A 21,967-nucleotide genomic window follows, 5' to 3' on the forward strand; every position below is an offset into this window, starting at 1 on the left:
TTTCCCACGATTTGGTTTCCCCTCCCTAGCTGAATTGTCTCAGTTTTTTCAAGCACCATTTGTTTTTTAACTTTAATTTTGTCTCCATGGTTTTATTGTTGATATTGTTTATTCGAAGAAAGCTTGTCATTTTTTTTCTAGTACAGAAGTTTACATTATTATATAATTTATAAAGTACACTTACTGCCTTTTGTATGCTGTGCAAAATGTATCTTTCATTACCCCAGGTGTACGTTATTTTTTTTTAAGATTTCTTTATTTATGCTTACAGAGCTGGGGTATAGGCCAAAGGTGCAGGGGCAGTGAGAGGCTTCATCAGATAGAGCGGGGAACAGAACAGGCAGATTGATAAAGTACACTGCTGAGGGGAGCAGCCTGCGGGTCAGGAGAAGTATGCCACGTCATGTGGGTCAGCTTCCTGGCGGGGGATCGAACTTGTGCTGCAGTGGCTTCGGAGAACTTCATGCGATGCTGAAACCTGTTGCGCCACCAGGGAGAGCCCTAAAGACTGCTTTTTTAATAATACAAAGAGCTCTTCCTCTCCTACAGTATTGTATCAGTCTAATACTGACATCCCAGAATGCTTTACTGTATACTTCTTGTTAAAGCATTACACCAAATTGTAACTAACACATTCAGGGAATACACATTTATGCATTAACACTGTCTAACACACAGACCTCATTCATTATTTCCTTTATTTTTATTCCTGTGTCTCCAGTTTTCCTAGTAATGTTGTCTATCTGAAAAGATCACCTTGCAGAACCAATGTTTATTATTTTTTAAAAAGATTTATTTATTTATGCATACAGAACTGGGATACAGGCCAGAAGTGCAGGGAGTAAGAGGCTTCACAAGAGACAGAGTGGGGAGCAGAATAGGCTGACTGACAAAGTACACTGCTGAGGGGAGCAGCAGGTGAGACAGGGGAGGTCTTCTGCACCATGTGGGTCACCTCCGGGGTGGGGATCGAACTCACATTGAAGCAGCTGCTGCTCACTTGCAGTGCTGTGCTTTAACTAAACCATTGTGTCACCAGGGAGGGGACCCCCAATGGTTATTTTTACTGATCTTTTATATGGTTTTTCATTACCACTTTATTTCACTTGTACTAACTTTAGGTCTTGGTGGTTCTTTTTCAAGTTGCATTGGGTTTGATATTAGGTTTATTTGGAATTTTTCTTGCTACTTAATGTGTGCCTGTATTGCAGTTATCTTACTCCTAAAGAAGCTGCATTCTGTAGTTTCTGGTAGCTACATTTTTTTTAGTCTTCAGGTAGTTTCTGCTTTAATTTCCTCTTCCATTCAATAGCTCTTAAGCATCATATTGTTTTGTCTCCATTTATTCTTAAAAGTACCTGATTTCTAGCTTTTTGACATCGTGGTCAGAAGAAGCACTTGGCATGATTTCACTTTTCATTTTTTTATTGACAATTGTGTTCATAGCATGTGGTTTGTTCTTGAAAATGTTCCATGTGCATGGGCCCTCCCTGGTGGTGCAGCGGATTAAAGCACAGCACTATGAAGCTATTGGAGCATTGCAGCACTGAGTTCGATCCCTGGCAAGGGGGCGACCCACATGGCATAGCAGACCTCTCCTGACCCAACCCAATGTTTTTCAGTCCATCTGCATGTTCTGCTCCCCATTCTGTCTCTGGTGAATCCTCTTACCCCCACACCTCTGGCCTGTATCACAGTTCTTATATGCATAAATAAATTAAAAAAAAAGTTCCACATGCAGATATATGCAATGATTTTTAGATTGCATGTTCACAGATGACTATTAAGCCTATTTGATTTAGTTCCTCATTTAAGACTATCGTTTCCTTCTTTATTCTTGGTCTGTTTTTACCTTTCCGTAATTGTAGAGTATGATTTTTTATAATTGTAATGTATACCCTTAGCTATAATGTCTCTCTGTCATATTTTAAAGTTAGAAATCTGTTTTATCTGATACAAGTATAGCTGCACCTTACCTATTTTTAAAAATATTTTGTAGAACTAGGGTGTAGGGCAGAGGTGCAGGGGGCTAAGAGGATTCCCCCAGAGACAGAGTGAGGAGCAGAACAGAGTTTGCTGAAATATACTGCCAAGAGAGCAGAGGTTGAGTCTGGAGAGGTGTGCTTTACCACTGGCCAGGGATTTAAGTCAGGGGTAGTGGTGATAGCACTGAGATTTGACCACCAGGGGCACCTTAGTTTTTGATTGCCGTTTACTTATAGGAGTGCCTTCCACCTTTCACTTTGTGCTTGTCTTTGTTGGTAAGATAGATTACCTGTAAACAGCAGAAGGTTGACCATTGTTTTGAAATCTACTCTTCCAGTTTGTACCTTTTAACTGGCCAATTCAAGTACTTCATATTTAAGTGATATATTGTGACATAAGTGCTTAGACTTGTGTTTTTAGTTTGTCTTTTAAATTTTTTTGTGTTTTCCTTTGATGTTTTATCTACTACCATTTATGCTTTACTTCTGTTGCTTTTTGCTTGAAGGTTTTTTAAGGTTAACATATGTGGACAATTTGGTAACCTATTAGAAGGTCTGATTTCAAACTTGTTTTTATTAGATTACAGTTTTACTCTATCCCTCCTCCATGTTGTATACTTTAGGTGTGTGTTACCTATGTGTTTGTTTTGTTGTGTGGGTTCTTATGAGCTGGCATTGGGTGGCCATTCAGGAGCAGCTGTGATCTACTTGATATCTTCAAATCACAGCAGAGCATTCCTTGACTGCCTATGGAGGATAGCCCATCTCATGAGGCAGTGAATATTAGTTCACTGTTGACCTGATTATGTGACTATCTCCATGGTGGTCTCAGGATAACTGCCTGTGATAGTACCAAGTACTTTGCTAATGCAAATGTCTCTTGACTAATGGTCAGATGTCCTCTTCTGTTTTTTTTTTTAAAAACTTTGCCCCCCATCCAGTCCTACCCTATTTCTTATACCATTGCTGCATGTTCAGCTTTTACTAGCTTGTATGCTTTCAATCAATGGCACAAGAACTGCCTGAGTAGCAGCAGTCTTGCCTTAACAAACCTGCTCCATGATTGCTGTTGTCCTCCTCACATTCCCACTGCAAAGCGGCAACAAAGTTCTGTCAACAACAGTTGTGCCTTATAATAACACTTTTAGTATTTAATTTTTTTCCTGTTTGGTGTTGATAGGTCTTTTTAATTTTTGCATTTCAGTGAAGTTCTTAGCCTTCTTCCTTCCTTCTTGAATGATAATCTTGTCGGATAAAGTGTTCAAGTGTGAAATGATTTGTTTTGAGTACTTTAAAAATCTGCCATTCCTGAACCTCCCTGGTGGCCTGAGGGCTGAGTCTCAGTGCCACCACCCTTTACACCTGAGTTGTATCCCTGGCCAGGGAGGTGACCCATATATGATGTAGCAGAACTCTCTTGTCTTGCCTGCTCCCCTTAGCAGTATATTTCAGTCAATCTGCCTTACCTTCTTCCTACTCTGTCCAATGAAACCTCTCACCACCTACCAGCAACTCTAACCTATACCCCAGTTCTTCTACACATAAATAAATAGATCTCTGGAAAAAAAAAAAATCTCCTGCCTATTTCTTCCTGTCAGTAAAGTTTCAACTTGAAAAGCCTGGACAGTCTTGACTGGTGTTCCCTTATTGGTTATTTTTGATACCTTAAATATTCTCTCCAGTCATTGGCATTCAACAGTTTTATTATAATATGTCTTACAGTGTTTTGGTCTTTGAGTATCTTGAATTAGCATATCTGGTTCATATCCTATATTAAGGTGGTCTTTCTGAATCACTTCTTTTAACAAATTTTCTATGCCTTCCTCTTTCTCTACTCTTTCTTTGATGCCCATGATAGGGCTGTTATTTGTCTTTAGGTTATTTGAAGAACTTAAATAGTTTTCTTTTTTATTCTTTTCTCTTTAAAAAAAAAAAAAAGACTCATTTTACTTATGCATGCAGAACTGGGGTACAGACCAGAAGTGCGATGAGTGAGAGGATTCACCAGAGATAGAGCAGGGAGCAGAACATGCAGAAGTACTGAAATACACTGCAGGGGAGCAGTGGGCAGGTCAGGAGAGGTCTGCTGCTAGGAATCAAACTTGTGCTGCAGAGGCTGCAGATAGCTTCAGAGTGCTGTGCTTTAACCCCTTGCACCACCAAGAAGGGTCCTTTTGTTCTCTTTTAACTCTTTTTTTCCTCTTTGTTCTGTTTGGATGTTCTCTGCCACTGTGCTTTTAAGAAAGCACACTAGTTCTTTCCCCCTTGTTTGTCCTTATGTTTGAGGCCCCCGGTTGAATTTTTAAATTTGGTATTTTTAGTTTCATTAATTTCTAGCTGTAGCAATTTCATATTTACTTTATTTTTTTGCTTGAGAATTTGTGACATTTTCTGTTTTTAACTCATTGGTTATGTTAGAGAATTTATATTGTAAATTGGCTTTATACCTCTCTTACAAGATCTGGATATAACCCTAGATTTTTTTGCCCAGGAATTTTTGGTATAATTTCAGATTGTTGTTTTTGTGGCTATTCAGATGACTGGGCACTGGTGCCACTAAGGGGTAATAATAGATGGGAAGGAACTTGGGCAGTAGGGTATTAGAAGGTTGCCGTCAGTGAGAATCAAGGGTTGAAGTTTCCTACAGTGCTGTAGGTACCTGATTGTGTGTTAGGGATTCATGTTGATTCCCTCTCATAGGTCAGTTTCTAGACCAAAATGTCTCACATAGCTTCATGTTACCTTTAACGTGTGGGCTGTGGTTGAGGACTATATTTGAGACAGAGCCACAAGTAGGAATTGCTCTCTGATTTTTGTGTGTGAGTTTTATGCTGGGAAGCTTACTCCTATTATTACGAACATAGTGTTCAACATTCAGTAGTTGTCTTTGGTTTGACTGTGGGTGAGGAGAAGGTAGGTGTTAAAACATACCATAGCCTCAGATTACAAACATTACTTACAGGACACAGGTGATCTGAGCTGGATTTCCCTATTGTCTTGGGCTCCAGACAGTAACCATCACTCTGTACCCTCACTACTGTAGATGTCTGGTAGTACACTCTGTTCTGCATGCCAGCTCAGTGCCTCCTCTTCTCTAGTGCAGTGCTAGGTTTTCAGTCTCTGATGTGGGCATGTGCCCCTGAACTAACAACAGTAGGTGAGCTCCATATGGCAGCCAGTCCTTTATTTTATGGATTAAAGTGCTCCAGTATCATTATAAGCACAGTTTAAATTTTCCTACTCTTTTCTGCTGTACTGTTGTTCTCCAGGCCTATGACAGTCATTTTTTTTCCTTTACAGGTTTGTTGACTTTGTTTTTTTGTAATTTGGTTGTAAATATGTGGAACAGCGAGCCTAGCATCTTTATTCAACTGCCATCTTGCCAGTCACTTCTATTGTCATTTCTGTTAATTTTTCTAAATGTCATTAATATGTAATGACCAGGTTTTATATAATTTGCCATCAGATTTGTTTTTACTTTTTACCTCAAATTATCTAATATCAGTGTCTCGTTTCACTGATGACAAATTCTGTTAATAAAAACGTAAGACGTGGTGTCATCTGTTAACCTTAGCTTTCAGTATTTTTTTTTTTTTTTGTTAATCTTAATTTTTTTAAATTGTGGCAAGCTAAAGATTTGTGAACTCTTTTGGGGGTGGAGGCTTCTGTTCGTCAGTTTAGAAAGTTAGTTTTCAGAGTATAATTCACAGATGATATATATATTTTGTATATACCCTCTTGAACAGTCTCTATTTATTGGACGGCCATGAAGGAAACAGTGTTTTTTAAGTATAAGAAGGATGTAAGGAAAGAAATGAATAAAAAATATAAAAAATGGTGTCATTGAATTGTAAATGTTTAGAGGAAAAGTTTGATGTTACTAGCTCAATTATCCTGCAGTTTTCCCCATAAGGAGTAGTGTTGGATAGTTTTAAGAAAAGTTTTTTATCAGCATATTTTGTATGGGGTGAAAGAAAGATTGAAAGTACTAAATATTCTGTGATTTTTACTGCTCCTGTTAGTGCTATTACAAAGCTAGGTTTTAGATAGTCGAACTGAAACATTTCGCATAACCATCCACTCACCTAGTTAGTTAGCATTTATGACATATTCTGTTATAGTTAGCATGGCATTATTGGACCAGAAATTGATGGAAACATGAGGAATACATAGAGCACCCATGTGTTGGGGTAGACCTGTATAAATCAGTGATTATTCAAAGGATGTAGCAGGTATAAGAATTCAAAAATGTGAAATTCTTCACCTAATTTAGTCTACCAAGGCCAAAGAGAGGGAATAATCTTAAAATAGAAAAAATCGCAACTTGAGGGGAAGAGAAAGGAAGGAGCCATATGGGTGACTATTAATTTTAAAGATAGAAGGAGCAAAACTTTAAAGTAGAAAATAGCAAGGAGCATAGAGGGAAGGGAATAGTGGATGGCAGTGAGAGCAAAGGGCAGTATTGGTAGAACTTTGTGATTCATGAAGTGCTAGAGTTTGCCTGCCAGATTTTCAAGAGTCTCATATAGTATTAAGGATTTTGAACTTTTTATTGAAGAATTTTTAATTCTTCGGAGGAATATGCTCAGATCTACCAGTTCTGTTGGATAAGTGAAAGGAAAGGGGTAAGGAGGTAAAGGGGATGAATAGCTACATAGACAAACTGCTTGGGTTTCCACATTGTTCTGGAGAGGGAAGGGTCTGAAGTAGGAGAGTGGTAGGAATGAAGGAGAATGGACAGAGACATTTGGCTTGATTGACCCAACTTGATTATTAGTTTAGTGTGATACATAAGACGAAAAATCAGAATTGCTTCTTAGTTTCAAGAAGCTAAGTACCATGCTTATTTTTACAACAGACATAGAGTTTATACAGTGGAATTAATTGACTTGTTTCTTAGAACAAAGACGCTAAATTTAAAATTCTTGGCATATGTTGACGTTTAATATCTTGTTTGTAAATCAAGTCTTGTGTTGACAAGTTGTTTGCTAGCATATATTAACAATATGTTAATAAGGTCGCAAGGTATAATTCACTTACCTGCCAAAACATTGAATATTTGATTTTGTGTATATCTAATAATATGTTTGTTTTGCTTGACACTTGATCCTAATTACTCACACGAACAGTTAAATTGTTTTTATCTTTTCTGGACAATTTGAATCTTTTGGAAAAGCAAAACACATCTCTGTAGAAAGACCCTTTTTTGCCCTTTTTGATACTTCAGATGTTCTCAGTTTGAACTCTCAAACTTCTCTCAATTTTCTCCTTTTTCTTTCCCTCCCTTTTCCATATATATACACATACATATTCTATTGTATTTTTCTTTTTCTCAGGGAAGAGTCAACTTTTTTTTTTTTTAAAGATTTATTTATTTATACAGAACTGGGGAACAGGCGAGAGATGCGGAGGGTGAGAGGATTCACCAGGAACAGAGTGGGGAGCAGAACAACAGGCAGATAGACGAAGCACACTGCTGAGGGGAGCAGCAGACAGATCAGGAGAGGTCTGCCACACCATGTGGATCTCCTCTGGGCAGGCAGGAGGGGATCAACTCATGCAGAATTGGCTTAAGCTTCTCAGTGCAGGGCTTTAACCCACTACGCCACCAGGGAGGGCTGGAAGAGTCAGCTTTTAAAATTGTTTTGTGCTTTTGTGTTCGGCCTCACTTCTTTTGACTACAAAACTCAGAGACTTTGGAATAATGGTAATATAATTTCTTTCAGTATTTTTTTGCGTCTTTTTAAAAAACATTTTTCTCATGTTGTAATTCCAGGTTTTTGTTTCTGTTTCTGTCTTAAAGATTTTATTTATTTATGCATACAGAACTGGGGTATGGGCCAGAGGTGCAGGTATGGTGAGAGGATTCATCAGAGACAGAGTGGGGAGCAGAAAAGGCAGGTTTACGAAGTAGACTACTGAGGGGAGCAGTGGGCGAGACAGGAGAGGTCTTTCAGGCCATGTGGATCACTGATGGGGCAGGTTATCAAACTCGCACTGAGGCGGCTGCGGCCAGGTCATAGTGCTGTGCTTCAGCCCACTGCGCCACCAGAGGAGGTCTGCATCACGTACTTTCAAAGGCAGAATTCTAGTCTAAATTTCTGAAATGTACAAACAGTGGTTAACTTAAAATAGTTTATCGGATTAAACTCTGTAACCTTTTCAAGTTACAAATTGCTTATGTCTGTTTGCTTTGTGTTCATATGGTGTCTTGGCTACTTCTAGATGAGTAAATATTTACATAATTCAAACAAGATTTTATAAAAACTCATACTTAAAGGGAGATTATTATTAGGCAATAAGATATTAAAACAATACAAGTCAAATTTGGTAGATTTTGGGTTTTTTGGTGGGGGTAGAACTACTGTTATAACAGGCTTTAAATTTAAGACCAAAAGCTATTCTAATTAGCAGTTAAATGTACAAATGTGACTGACTAAAAGGCTATGTAGTGTTATAGCATAGATGGGGAGTTGGGCCAGGACCTAGACAAACAGATCCTGAATGCTATCCTTTGCATCTTTGATGAAGGTCCTGTAGTTTCTTTTCTCTTTTGTCTCTATCTAGTTTGTTTTCACCTCCACTTAATCTTTAATTTAGCTTCCTATTTCATATGAATTCCTTATAGTCTTTTCAGTTCTAAATTTCTAATAGGACAACTTTTTTTATAGACACTGGGTATAGGATCCATTTTCACCTAGAAAAACATGAGTACCTACATAACACTTCATCTCCAGAAATTGATTATAGGGGGCAGTTTCTACAAAAGAGATATGAGTTGTCCAGGTGCTCTTTACTATTGTGTTTTATAAATGTTCTGTCTAAACAGCTATTAAAAAAACTTATAGGGCTTCCCTGGTGGCACTATGAAGCAATCTGAGGCAGCATTAATTCAGTTCCTGCTAGGGAGGTGACCCACATGGCCCAGCAGACCTCTTGTCTTGCCTGCTGCTCCACTCAGCAGTGTATTTCAGTAGATCTGCCTGTTCTGCTCCCTACTCTGTCTCTGAATCCTTTCTGGATTCAGAGGGTGCACCTCTGGCCTGCATCCCAGTTCTTATATGCATAAATAAATCTTTAAAAACAAAAATGTATAAATTGTTCCTCATATCATATGCTACATTGCATGTGCTGTGCACGAACTTCTTAAGAATTTTTCTTTATTGTGCATAAATTTAGAGTGTATTCAGTACTCTATAAAGGATCTTTGGGGCAACTTTTGAAAGGGGTGATTTTAGGTCATTTATAGACTTCCTTAGAACCAGCCAGTGATAATTTTGTGTTAGGACTTCTTTTTCTTCCTCATTGTATGGTGCAAAATACTTCACATATATTTTTTGGAGGATCATAGCAATACCACTTAATAATCCTTCAGACTATGTTTCCCACTGATGATGAGAATCATCAGATTTTAGATTATATCAAATATATATATAAATAACAATTTAATGTATTGAAAATAATTTTAAACTTATTTTTAAAGATTTATTTAAGCATACAAAACTGGGGGTACAAGTAGAGGTGTGGGGGGTGAGAAGATTCACCAGAGACAGAGTGGGAAACAGAATAGGCAGATGTACTGAAATACCCTGCTGAGGGGAGCAGTGGGCAAGACAGGAGAAGTCTGCTGTGCCATGTAGGTAACCTCCCTGGCTGGGAATTGAACTCGTGCTGCAGTGGCCAGCATAGCTTCATAGGGCTGTGCTTTAACCCATCACGCCACCAGGGAGGGCCCTGTTCTTTGATTTTTAAATAGTAACTATAATTATACCAAGTGTATACCCAGATTTTCCTTGCTCTTTCGAATGAATTTTGAATGGCTGTAACTGTGCTTATTCCATAATTTGCTTGACCACTGGTATGTTACTGAATATTGAGGTTTTTTTACTAGGCATATTTTACATAAATAAAAGAGTCACAAATCTGTTTCACTAAGACTATTTCTAAAGTTCTGATATTGCCTCATTCTTTCCTAAATATACATTGTCAAGTAGTAGTTTATGATAGTGCAATTTTCAGCACAGTTTCCTATTCTGAATTATTATTTTTGTTAATTGATAATGAAAAATTATATCCAATTTAACTTTTGTTTGATTACTTATCAGGTCATTTCATATTTAAAAAAATTGAAATCTCTTTTAAAATGTATTTCTCAGTATTTAGGTTATATAGGAATATGTAATGAATACTAAACTATAGTGTTGGTTTTTGTTTTTTACCCCTGTAGTGTAACGTTAGTCTCTGTGTGCACCAATCTACACAAGCATTCAGAAGCTATGCAGAACTAAGAAAGTTACACACACAGTTCTATTATCATTTAGCAAAGTACTAGGAAATTGACATAGTCAGTTAGAGCCCTTACTCTGACTCATTCTCTACAGGTGTTTAAAGTCATGTTTTCTGTATTATGAGACACCTAGGAGGCAAAATGACATTATCTTCTGTAGTTTTCACAAGTTATAAGGAAGATGTGAATGACTTGGTTCATCTTCAGAGACTATTAATAAGGAAAGTTCATTTGTCATAATGTTTACACCTGCAGTATTAAAATCTAAAATGCTGAAGTAAAACATAACAAGGATTGTCAGATGTTAATGTCTTTTGTGCCATAGTGTGCATATATTTCATTCTCTTTTGATGACAGTATAGGTTGGGTCACATATTTGGATATGTTGACAGTAGTTTTTCTCACAGTACGGCAACACTTTGATAATTTTATAGTAGAATTTGTAAATGTAAGGGGTAATAGGATGAACAGAGGGATAGAAGACATCTAAGAATCAAATGATTAGGATATATTTTGTTAGGTTGTGAAATTGACATATGAGGTTTCATCATCCAAAAGTAATGGGCAGTAGGATCATAGGATAGAAAACTATAAAATGGTTTCAAGTAAATGCAGAGGGTCTAGCCATACATTCCGATTTTGATCAGGCTATGCTGTTTGTAGTGATTTTTTCCCTCAAGTTACAGTTATAGAACACACGGTTTGCCTTTTATTTTCCCCTATAGGTCTAATTTTCCCCTTTGAAAGTTCAAAGCATTGTCCTGCTCTGAAACTGTGACCACTCAATTCCCAGATAATGCACCATGTAACTTTTTTTGGAGGATAAGTCAAGTGCCTTTTGTGTCTACCATCTATCCTTCCTTCCCAATGATGAGGAAACAAAAGAATTCTTCTTAGCTTAAAATGAAAAAAGTTGAAGTAGATTAGTGAATTGAGGTTATTCTAGGGTCATATAGATCTTTTAAAGAGTGTAAAAATTATTTTTGGTGTTACTCATTTCCTTTGGGTATTTTTCACAAACTTTACTTTTTTTTATATTTTATCTGAACTCTTGATTTATCTTTTGTAATATGAAAAAACAATTTTGTGATTTATTTCTTGTTAAAATGTTTGCTAAGGTGTTTATGTAATGCTTTTATAAAGTTTAAATTTTTATCTTAGTTATTATGATATTGTTTCTTTTTAAGTATTTATTTTGGAAATTGTCATTTCCAAATAAATTTATTTATAGTAAACAAAAAGATAATGAATTCTCACCCTCTTCTATTCATTACTTTTAACTTCAAATCATTACTGACTCATAGCCAATTTTTCTTAGTCTCTGCCATTACAGAATACCACAAACTGAGCATCTCATACCAGCAGACCCTATTCTCTCACAGTTAAAAAAGCTAGAAATTTGAAAAGTATTTACAGGGTTGATTTCTCTCTAGGAGAGAGGCAAGAAGTCTGAGAGAGAATATATTTCTTGCCTCTCTCCTAGTTTCTGGTTATGGCTGATGGGTGGCATTCTGTGATTTAGAGATTTATCATTAGTCTCTGCTCCACTCACATGGTATACTTTCTTGGTGTCTTTTTTTTTTTTGTGTCCATATTCTTATTAAGGACACTAGTCATAGCAGAGTAGGGGTCTGCCCTACTTTACTGTGACCCTGTTTTAACTAATTATATCTACAGTTACTTTATTTCTAAATTAGGTCACATTTTGTGGTATAGGGGTTGATTAGAACTTCACATAACTTTTTTTAGAGGGATATAATTGAACCTTTAATAGTTCATCTTTGTTCCCAGCCCTCCTTCTTCCCGTTCATTTTCTTATCACCAGCAGAATTCACTCTAGCCCTACGTGCTACCATATGTTTCAACATTAACTCTTAGATCCAAAAATCTTATCTAAATATAATATCAGAAAGATTCAAATTGCATTTTTTGAATCCTCTATATCAAGTGTAGTGAGACTGGTTATAGTCCATCTTGAAGCAAAATTCCCTTTCCATCTGTTAATCTGTAAAATGCAGGAAAGTCTAATCTTCAAAGATAAGAATGGTGCAGGCATAGCATAGATATTTCCATGCTAAAAGGAGAAGTTGGATGGAAAAGGGAGGTTACTGATTTAAACCGGGTTATATAACAGCAGAATAAATTATTAGGTTGTAAGACCTCAGAATAATTTTGTGTGCCTTAATGATCTATCCCTACCAGCCCCTTGGTGCTCCTCTAAGGATAACTTGTATTAATAGTTGGTGACTGGAATATTAGTTTTTGTTTGTTTTTTAAATTTCATGGCATTTATGTTTCATCCTTAGCTTTCACCTCTTTCTGTTCACCTATGCCAGAGGGTATTTTCTGCCTATGCTTTTCCCTTTACCACACTTTTGCTTCTCCTGTAGCATTAAATTGCTGTATTTTGTTAATTGATTGTTTGGGCTTGGGATTTCTCTGTTATTTTGATCCAACCTCATTATTTGATAGACTCTTTATAATCTGGGCCTCGGGGTTACACTGTGCCTTTCCTTTCTTGAAATGGCAGAATTTGTTTTGTACCTGTGGAAACACTAGTGATGGAGGAAGCTTCTTCTACAGTGCTGATAAACCTTTAAATAGTAGTACTGTTACAGATGCTATGATTAGGAATTTTTCTGTCCCTTGCTCAGAGGTAAAGGATTTTTTTCCTTTGTCCTTCCAAGAATGGTAGTTTTTTTTTTTAAGAGGATAATTAAATATAATAAAATATAGTGCTATATTTATATATATTATTTTAAGATTTATTTATTTGTGCATAGAGACAGAGTGGGAAACAGAATAGGCAGATGTACTGAAATACCCTGCTGAGGGGAGCAGTGGGCTGGTTAGGAGAGGTCTGCCACGCCATGTGGTCACCTCCACCTCCGGGGCAGGTGGGAATCGAATTCATGCGGAAGTGGCTTTAACTTCTCAGTGCTGTGCTTTAACTCGCTGCGCCACCAGGGAGGGCCTCTACTAATTATATTTTTTAAAAATAATAATCGCATCAACATAATAAGTATTTTCCAAAGTATGGTTTTCAGAACATAGGTCCAAGGGTACTTTTTCAAAGTCTGTAATAGAAACCTAATTTGTCATCTCTTTCTTTGATATTAAATTGTTTAGGAGTTCCTGATGCTTAAGATAAAACTTAAACTTTTTTTTTTTTTTTAAAGATTTATATATTCATACAGAACTGGGATACAGGCCAGAGATGCGGAGGGTGAGAGGATTCACCAGGGACAGAGCGGGGAACAGAACAGGCAGATCAATGAAGTACACTGCTGAGGGGAGCAGCGGGCGGGTCAGGAGAGGTCTGTGACGCCATGTGGATCTCCTCCAGGGCAGTGGCTTTAGCTTCTTAGTGCAGTGCTTTAACCTGCTGCACCACCAGGGAGGGCCTAAATTTTTTTTTTTTAAATAATACAATAGTTTATTCTTACATCATTTTGTGCCTTTTTCCTTCTCAGTTGTAATCCCATCACAAAAGCACCTGTGTACCTTCACCATTGTGGTAGTTCTTTTTACACATTCCCTGGGTGTGACAGGTTTGTTGTCAGTCCCTCAGATGACTTTTTTTTTTTTTTAAGATTCATTTATTTATGCATATAGAACTGGGGTACAGGCCACAGGTGAAAAGAGGATTCATCAGAGATAGAGTGGGGAGCAGAACAGGCAGATTGACAAAGTACACTGCTGAGGGGACAGCAGTGGTTCAGGAGAGGTCTGCCGTGATATGTGGGTCACCTCTGGGGTGGGTATCAAACTCGCACTAAAGTGGCTATGGCCAGCTTGCAGTGCTGCACTTTAACCTGTTGCGCTGCCAGGAAGGGCCCTACTTAAGAATATTTAAAGGACTTTATGGACAAGACATAAAATTTCATCTTTCCCTTAGTAAGGTGCCTGATTTCCTTTGTCCACTTGCCCCATTGTTTGCCAGGAGCACCTTATAAAAGTTTGTGGAAAAGAGCCTGTCAGTAGGTGTGAACTCCTCATCTTTGTGATTTTTTTCCAGTGGTTCTGTAATACCACTAGCCCATCAGCAGCCTTTAGCAATTTGTTAAAATTCTAGCTGATTTATTCCTATCTGCATGTCTTTTTGCTATCTTAACGCTTATGTAGTTCTACTTTTTTTTTTAAAAAAGATTTATTTATTTATTTGTGCATACAGAACTGGGGTACAGGCCAGAGGCTCAGGGGCGATGAGAGGCTTCACCAGAGACAGAGTGGGGAGCAGAACAGGCAGATCGACGAAGTACACTGCTGAGGGAAGCAGCGGGCGGGTCAGGAGAGGTCTGGCTCGCCATGTGGTCTCCTCCGGGGCAGGCAGCAGGCGGGAATCGAACTCATGCGGAAGTGGCTTCAGATTCTCGGTGCTGTGCTTTAACCCGCTGCGCCACCAGGGAGGGCCTGTAGTTCTACTTTTAGTGGATAATTGGAGTGTTTTAGGGGAGCTATGGAATATCACTCTGCTTGGTTTTTACTTTATTTAGTTATTTCATGACCGCAGATCTTCCATGCTTCAAGAAGAGTTGTGATTTTGAAATTAAAATGATCTTTAGGTTTTGAGTGATGTACCCTAGGTAGAGTTGAATTTGGCCTCTGATTTCTTTTGGTATGAGTGCTGTTTATTTAAAAACTTAGATCAAAGAGAGAGTGTGTGTTTTTGTATTTTGTTTTTCACTGAAAAAGTGAAAACTTTTAGGTTATGGGCTATGAATTTGCCTCTGAGTTTAGTTTTATTAACATACATCACATTTTGCTTTGATGTAGTATTGTTTGTGACTAATTTTCTCTCCTCAGTTTACAACTTTTTCATGATGCTGTGTTTGGGAGCATTTTCTCAGTTATCTTCAGTTTATAATAATCTTCAAGCAGTAACTTTTATGAGAATTTAAAATGATCAAATCATAATCTTCCTATTTGATTTATGTGTGTTAGGGATTTGATATATACACACATGCTTATAATTGTTATATTTTCCTGATTGCGCTTTTTTCTGTGTGGACTACAATTACTGTTTTGTGTCACTTCTCTTTAGCCTAAAGAATTTTCTTTAGTATTTCTTGTTAGTTAGGTTTGGGACAGCAAAAGAACTGTTTTTATTTCAGTGAGAATGTTTATTTTATTTCTACAGTATACCTTTGCTGGATATAGGATTCTTGGTGGACAGTTTTTTTTTTTTTTAAATAATAGAATAGTTTATTTTTACCTCATTTGGTACATTTTTTTTCATCTCAATTGTAATCCCCGTGGGTTTACATCATCAGGTTACCCATGTGCCATCACCATAGTCCCGTGAACTTCCCTCCGCGTCCCCCTCTCCCCCCCGTTTTTGATCCCATTCCCCACTCCACCCCCACAAAATGTCTCTGGTATATGGCTGTTCATTATTCTTGTTATTTTCTCGCCTGGTCCATTATACTCCTGCTATGAGTGAAACCATCCGGTATTTTTCTTTCTCTTTCTGGCTTATCTCACTAAGCATGATCTTTTCCAGTTCCATCCAAGTTGCTGCCAAAGACATGTGTTTCTTTTTTTTGGTTGCTGAGTAATATTCCATTGTGTATATGTACCACAACTTTTAAATCCAATCATCTACTTTTGGGCATTTAGGCTGTTTTCATGTTTTTCCGATTGTAAATGGGGGCGCAGGTATCTTTTTGAATCAGTGTTTTTGTGTCTTTTGGGTAGATACTTAGGAGTGGGATTGCTGGGTCGTAGGGAAGCTCCATGTTAAGCAGTTTGAGGAACCTCCAAACAGTTTTCCATTGTGGTTGTACCAGTTTGCATTCCACCAGCAGTGCAGGAGAGGTCCTTTTTCTCCACATCCTTGCCAACATTTGTTGTTGCTAGGTGGTATCTCATTGTGGTTTTAATTTTTTTGGTGCACAGTTTTATTCCTTAGCATGTAGAGTGTTATTCTACTATCTTTATTGTTTTTGATGAGACCTCAGGTGTTTATTGTATTGTATTTTTTCATGCATTTCTTGAGCCATTTTTCTCTTGTTGCTTTCAAGATTTTCTGTATTTTTGACTTTTATCATTTTAATGTGGATCTTTTTGTATTTATCCATTTGGGAGTTTAGTTTTTTTTTTTTTTTTTTGGATACATGGATTGTTTTCAGCAAATTTGGGAAAATTCAAACCATTATTTCTTCAGATACAATTTCTCATTATTCATTTCCTCTCCTGGTTTTATTATTATTCACATGCTGGTGTACTCAATCATGTCCTACATTTTTCTGAAACTCTTTAGATTTGTATAATCTTTAAAAAAAAATCTGTCCTTTAGATTTTAAAATCTCTTGATCTAATTTTAAGCCTATTGATTTTATTTTCCCTATGGTGAACTGAAATCTACTGTTAAGTGCTTTTACTAAATTTTAAATTCCAGTATTTCCATTTGGTTGAAGTCTTTGTCTTCTAAGTATAATTATCTTGGGCATTTCCTGTTGTGTACAGTTTCCCAGTGTTTGGGTTACGTTTTCCCCTTTGTTTGCTTATTTCTTTTTTTTAAGTTTTAGTTATTTATGCATACAAGAACTGGGGTGTAGGTCCAGATGTGCAGGGATGTGAGAGGATTCACCAGAGACAGAATGGGGAGCAGAACAACAGGTGGATCTACTGAGATACACTGCTGATGGGGGAGCAGAGGGTGAGACAGGAGAGGTCTTCTGTGACATGTGGGTCAGCTCCTTGGCCAGGGATCTAACACATGCTGAATTCATGCCTCAGTGGCTGGAGATAGTTTGATAGCATTGAGACTTAATTCCGCGCTACTTGGGAGGCCCTTGTTAATTCTTGTTGAAACAATGAGTATTTTAGATAATGTATTTTAGCCAGTCTGTTGAATGGATCATCTTTCCTGTTAAGTATTATTGTTATTTGGACATTTGTTAATTTAATGACTTCGGTTGACTGATATCTGTTTTGCTAATCGTGTATGTAGCCTTAGATGATCAAATGTCAAATGTCTGTATATATGTCTGGCTTCTGATGTTTCCCTTAGTGCCTACATTAAATCACTTACTGGTCCAAGATTGACATTTATCTTAGGTATTTAGTCAAACTTTACCATTTGGAGTGTTGGGTGTGTGTATGTGTTTGTGCGTGTGTGTGTGCGTGTGTGTGTGTGTGAGAGAGAGAGTAAGAGAGAGACCATCAAATATGAATATAATTTTATTATTAAGACTGGCTTCTTAGAGGTTGTCTCTGGACCAGAGTAACTTACTGCTTGACCAGTTTTGGATCAGAGGTTATACTAAAAACCTTTTGAGCCTTATTGATTGACAGATTTGTGTGTGTGACTTGGGGAATGCTTTTAAGACTATTTCAAATCCCACTTCGATTCTCTCAATTGGGTGCAACCTAGTTCTTGTACATATATTTCTGTACAACACAAATGTGATTCTAGGAGGATCCTTATTTGCTGTCTTCTCTTGCTCTTTCTGTTAATCTGGCTGTTTGGCTTATTTATGACAGTATCTGGGAGGCACCAGTCTCTTAACACAGTACCTTTATTATGAACTCCATATCCTGTTCATTGTCTCAGGTAGTACTACTGATCTCTTTGTTCTTAAGGCCACTCTGGACAGATTTTATGCAGTACTGCTCTGAACCTGGTATGTGGATAGCACTTTGCTTCTCCCAAAGAGACATTTATATTCTGTGATAGGATACTAGGAGGAGGAAAGGGTGTAATAAACCCTTAGTTTTCTTAGGTTGTCTGTTCTGTCATGGAATTCTGGCTATACTAGTAAGCAGGCAGAGGAATGATGAGTTTTAGGATTCCTGGCTTATTCTAGGGAGAAGTCTACAAGTGGGAGCTACTGGGTTTGAGAGTAGGATAAAAGTCATAGAGATCTGACCCTCCTTGGTAAAACTATGCCTTATATTAGGAGCCTAGAGGAAAGGAAGCCCTCATCTTGGTCACACTTACCGAGAGAAGAACTTAAAGCCTAGGAAGAGGGGTAGGTAATAGGGGGAGTAATGAGCGGATCATAGCTTATGCAGTAGATTCACTGTTCCTGCTGATTTTCGCGAATAAATTTTTCTCTGTTTGTTTTTAGGATAATTTTTAGAGTCTTTAAATGGTTATGTTTTACCTGTGAAATGGTTACTTGATTACTGGGGAGAGAGAAGCCATGGGGTGGGTACTTTACTTACCACATTCCAAAAGCCTGGAAATTCTACCTCCTTTTTAAAAAAAAAATAGACATCATAATTTTTAGCTGTTAAAATGAGTGTGTCTTTTCATTCTTCTTTAGAAGTCACTGAACTATTCTTTGAGGATTATTTATATATTACCCTCAGTTTTATCATATAATTAATAGTACTATTCTGCTCTGTCCATTTCTTCTTAAAGCTTTAATTTTTGTTGTCCAAAAAAAAATCTATGCTGAACTTTTCATTCTTGTTTGATACCTTTTTCTTATAATTTGAGCAAAGGTGCTCTTATTCTGTGTGTGTGGGTTGGTTTTATTTTAACTTGTGATTTTACTTTTTAGACATATAAAATTATTTTGTAATGCAATTCAACTTGATTCATTTTTTAAAAACTTATTTATGTATGCATGCAAGAACTGGGGTACAGGCCAGAGGTACAGGGGGTGAGAGAATTCACCAGAGGCAAAGAGGGGAGCAGAACAAGCAGATTGAGATACACTGTGGAGGGGAGCACGGGGCGAGACAGAGGAGAGGTCTGCTCCCGTTGGTCACCATGTGTGCTGCACTGGCTGCGGATAGCTTCATAGTGCTTTGCTTTCACAAACCCTTATGCCAGTAGGGAGGGCCCTGTTTCTTCATTTTCAGCATAAGAAGTTGAAATTCATTTACCTCATTATTTAATAGGCTTCTTTTAGAACTGTATTCTTGTAAATATTGTTGAAAGGCATTATGGAACCAGAGTGCATAGTAGAAGGAACTTCCCTAGGTTAAAGAATACATATGGCCCTGTTGAAGTTGACTAAGATATACCGTATCACTGTTTGGTATTGTGGTTTTTTAGAAGTGTGTTACCTGATCATATATAGTTAAAAAAAATTTTTTTTCAGTACTCCTATTCAGCTGATTTTTTTTTTTTAAAGATTGATTTATTCTTACAGAACTGGGGTACAGGTCAGAGGTGCAGGGGTGGTGAGAGGATTCACCAGAGATAGAGTGGGGAGCAGAACAGGCAGATCTACGAAGTACAGAGCTAAGGGGAGCAGCGGGCGGGTCAGGAGAGGTCTGTGGTGCCATGCGAGTCACCTCCCTGGCTGGGGTTCGAACTCATGCTGAAGTGGCTTTAGCTTCTTGGTGCTGTGCTTTAACCTGCTGTGCCACCAGGGAGGGCCCCTCAGCTGGTAATTTTACTCATCATACACTGATATATGTAGATTGCCTTTTATATGACTCAGTCTTCTATCCTTTATTCACCTGGGGAAAGGACCAGAAAGAAAAGATACCATCCAAGTTGGTGGGGAGTATTCATTAGACATCTCTTAGGGGATCTCTAACTTCCTTTAGCCAAAGTGTCTTTCTCCTAAGACCCAGCATGTCAGGTTGGAGGGACTAGAATGACAGATTGCCAGTGTGGCATTCATAAGAATAGTTGGAATGACTCCACAGCCTTGCTTCATCTTAGTTCCCCATTTTCATATCCAACCCCCTTAGATATACTTACTTTCTGTAGAAGAAAGCAAACCTCTTTTTACACCCTTTTTATAGGAACTGGTTGATGTTGGTGAGGATATTTAGGACTGAGGCACAGTGGGGTTTAACCTGGTTCCTGGCTAAGTGGCTTTGAAAATTTTCTCATCTTTTAGGGGTTTGAGTCTAAAAAAGACAAGTCCTTGTCAGTTTCTAGGACTATTTATGTATCCTTATTCATGCTTTCATGTTTGTATTTTATGTAAAAGTTAGGATACTGTAAGAAAAAATAAATTCATGTTTTGAAGTATGCTAGATAGTAAACCTGATTTTGACTTCTGAAGATAACATGCTGATAAAGCACAAGGAAAATTTATATTTCATTTTTGGTTTTGTTTTTCTGCCTTAAGACTTGTTACATTTGTGATGAACAAGGAAGAGAAAGCAAAGCAGCCACTGGTGCTTGTATGACTTGTAATAAACACGGATGTCGTCAGGCTTTCCATGTGACTTGGTAAGTATGTTGCTATAATCAAACAAGGAATACTTTGTAAGTCAAATACTAAGTTAGGTACTCATTATTTACAATGAATTTTACTGGGATGTTTTATGTGTAGATTTACTTATGTATATAATAAATACTAATCATATAATTGAGTCTAAATTACCAGAGTAAATTTTCAGTATGTGGATGCTGGTTTTAGTGTCTTAAAATTTCATCTTGTCTAAAATACTGGCATTGGTTATTTACTCTTTGAATTGTTACTAGGAGTAAATGAACTGATGTAGGGAGACTTAGTTGAAACATTAGTAGGGAATCAGTGAATGATAGTATTTCCTTGTTTCAGGGGGGGAAAACAGCATCTTTCTCAATATTATATAGCTACTTTTGAAAAAGTTAACTTTAAATATTACAAGAGCACTAAAACAAAATATTGGTATAATAGACAGCAATTCACAAAGTTCTGAGAAAAATCCATGTAATCCATGTAAGAATTAACCTGTGGCAACCAGTGAAGGCATATAATGTTTGTTGGACTTTTAGTATTTGGATTTGTGAAGTTAATTTTAGATTACTTTGGGCACTGAAAAAGATTTTTTTGGTTTTTATAAATTTTCTTAATACTTAACTTTCCAAAAATGAAGTTGTTTTTTTTTTTTTTTTGAGTGCATAGTACTTATACTGAAGTCATGGAATGTTAAAAATGGAAGGTCACTTTACTAGGTAATGGTTATGGACTTTTGCACTGTTTGTAAAGCATATTAGTAGCACAGCTTTAGGTTTCATTTGTATTTCTTTTATTGTTTTTGAATGGAAAACACAGCTTATGTTTTTCTTGTCTACTAATTTGTCTTATGAGTTGAAGCATTTGGAGTTGCAAAATTAGTATTGGGTGGATGAAATTTTCTTTTAATAGTATGTAATCTGCACCCATGAGCAAATACTATCTTGTATCTATGATACAGGTTGAACAAGTAAAATTAAATTTTTTTATTTGGGGGAGGAAGGAGAAGAGGGAGTTATCTTGAGGAAATTCAATGCTTTTTTGGTTAACATATTTACATGTGAGATAAATCTTCATCTTTTTTTAGGAAAGGATAAAACGTTTACTTTAAGCCATAAATACAGAGTTAAAAAATAGCAAAAATTCATATTCTGTATGCACATGTAACTTGTTTGTCATTTCCCTTTAAACAAAAATCATTTGCAGGTTAGAGTGAAATGTAGTTTGTCTCAGTTAGAATAAAGCTTTTATTTCTCTTCTGGGAAGTAGATTTTCTTACAAACTTACATGTTAGGAAGTACATTTTATATGTTTATTGTGTAATGTGTACATTATATACATATACTATATATAACTTATGTGTATATAAATTTTATCCATATATATTTTTATTTTTGATATACTTGGCTTTTATTTTTAGTGCTCAATTTGCTGGCCTACTTTGTGAAGAAGAAGGTAATGGTGCAGATAATGTCCAATACTGTGGCTACTGTAAATATCATTTTAGTAAACTGGTAAGAATTTCTTTTAAAATTAATTTTAAAATGATAAAC

The 21,967-nt window shown here is 36.9% G+C and overlaps 1 protein-coding gene across 4 annotated transcripts in view; it reads left to right on the plus strand.

The window, feature by feature from the left end:
• Window positions 1-21,967, plus strand: part of MLLT10 (myeloid/lymphoid or mixed-lineage leukemia (trithorax homolog, Drosophila); translocated to, 10) — a 200,153-nt gene that overhangs the window by 64,270 nt on the left and 113,916 nt on the right. For all 4 annotated transcript variants that reach the window (XM_004691296.2, XM_012731339.1, XM_012731340.1 and 1 more), the window contains 2 exons: window positions 20,319-20,422; window positions 21,835-21,928. In XM_004691296.2, the coding sequence (XP_004691353.1) occupies window positions 20,319-20,422; window positions 21,835-21,928 (198 nt within the window). The remainder of the gene's footprint in view (window positions 1-20,318; window positions 20,423-21,834; window positions 21,929-21,967) is intronic.

This window comes from Condylura cristata, unplaced genomic scaffold (genome assembly GCF_000260355.1).
Source record: "Condylura cristata isolate star-nosed mole 26May11 unplaced genomic scaffold, ConCri1.0 scaffold00030, whole genome shotgun sequence".
Lineage (NCBI taxonomy): Eukaryota > Metazoa > Chordata > Mammalia > Eulipotyphla > Talpidae > Condylura > Condylura cristata.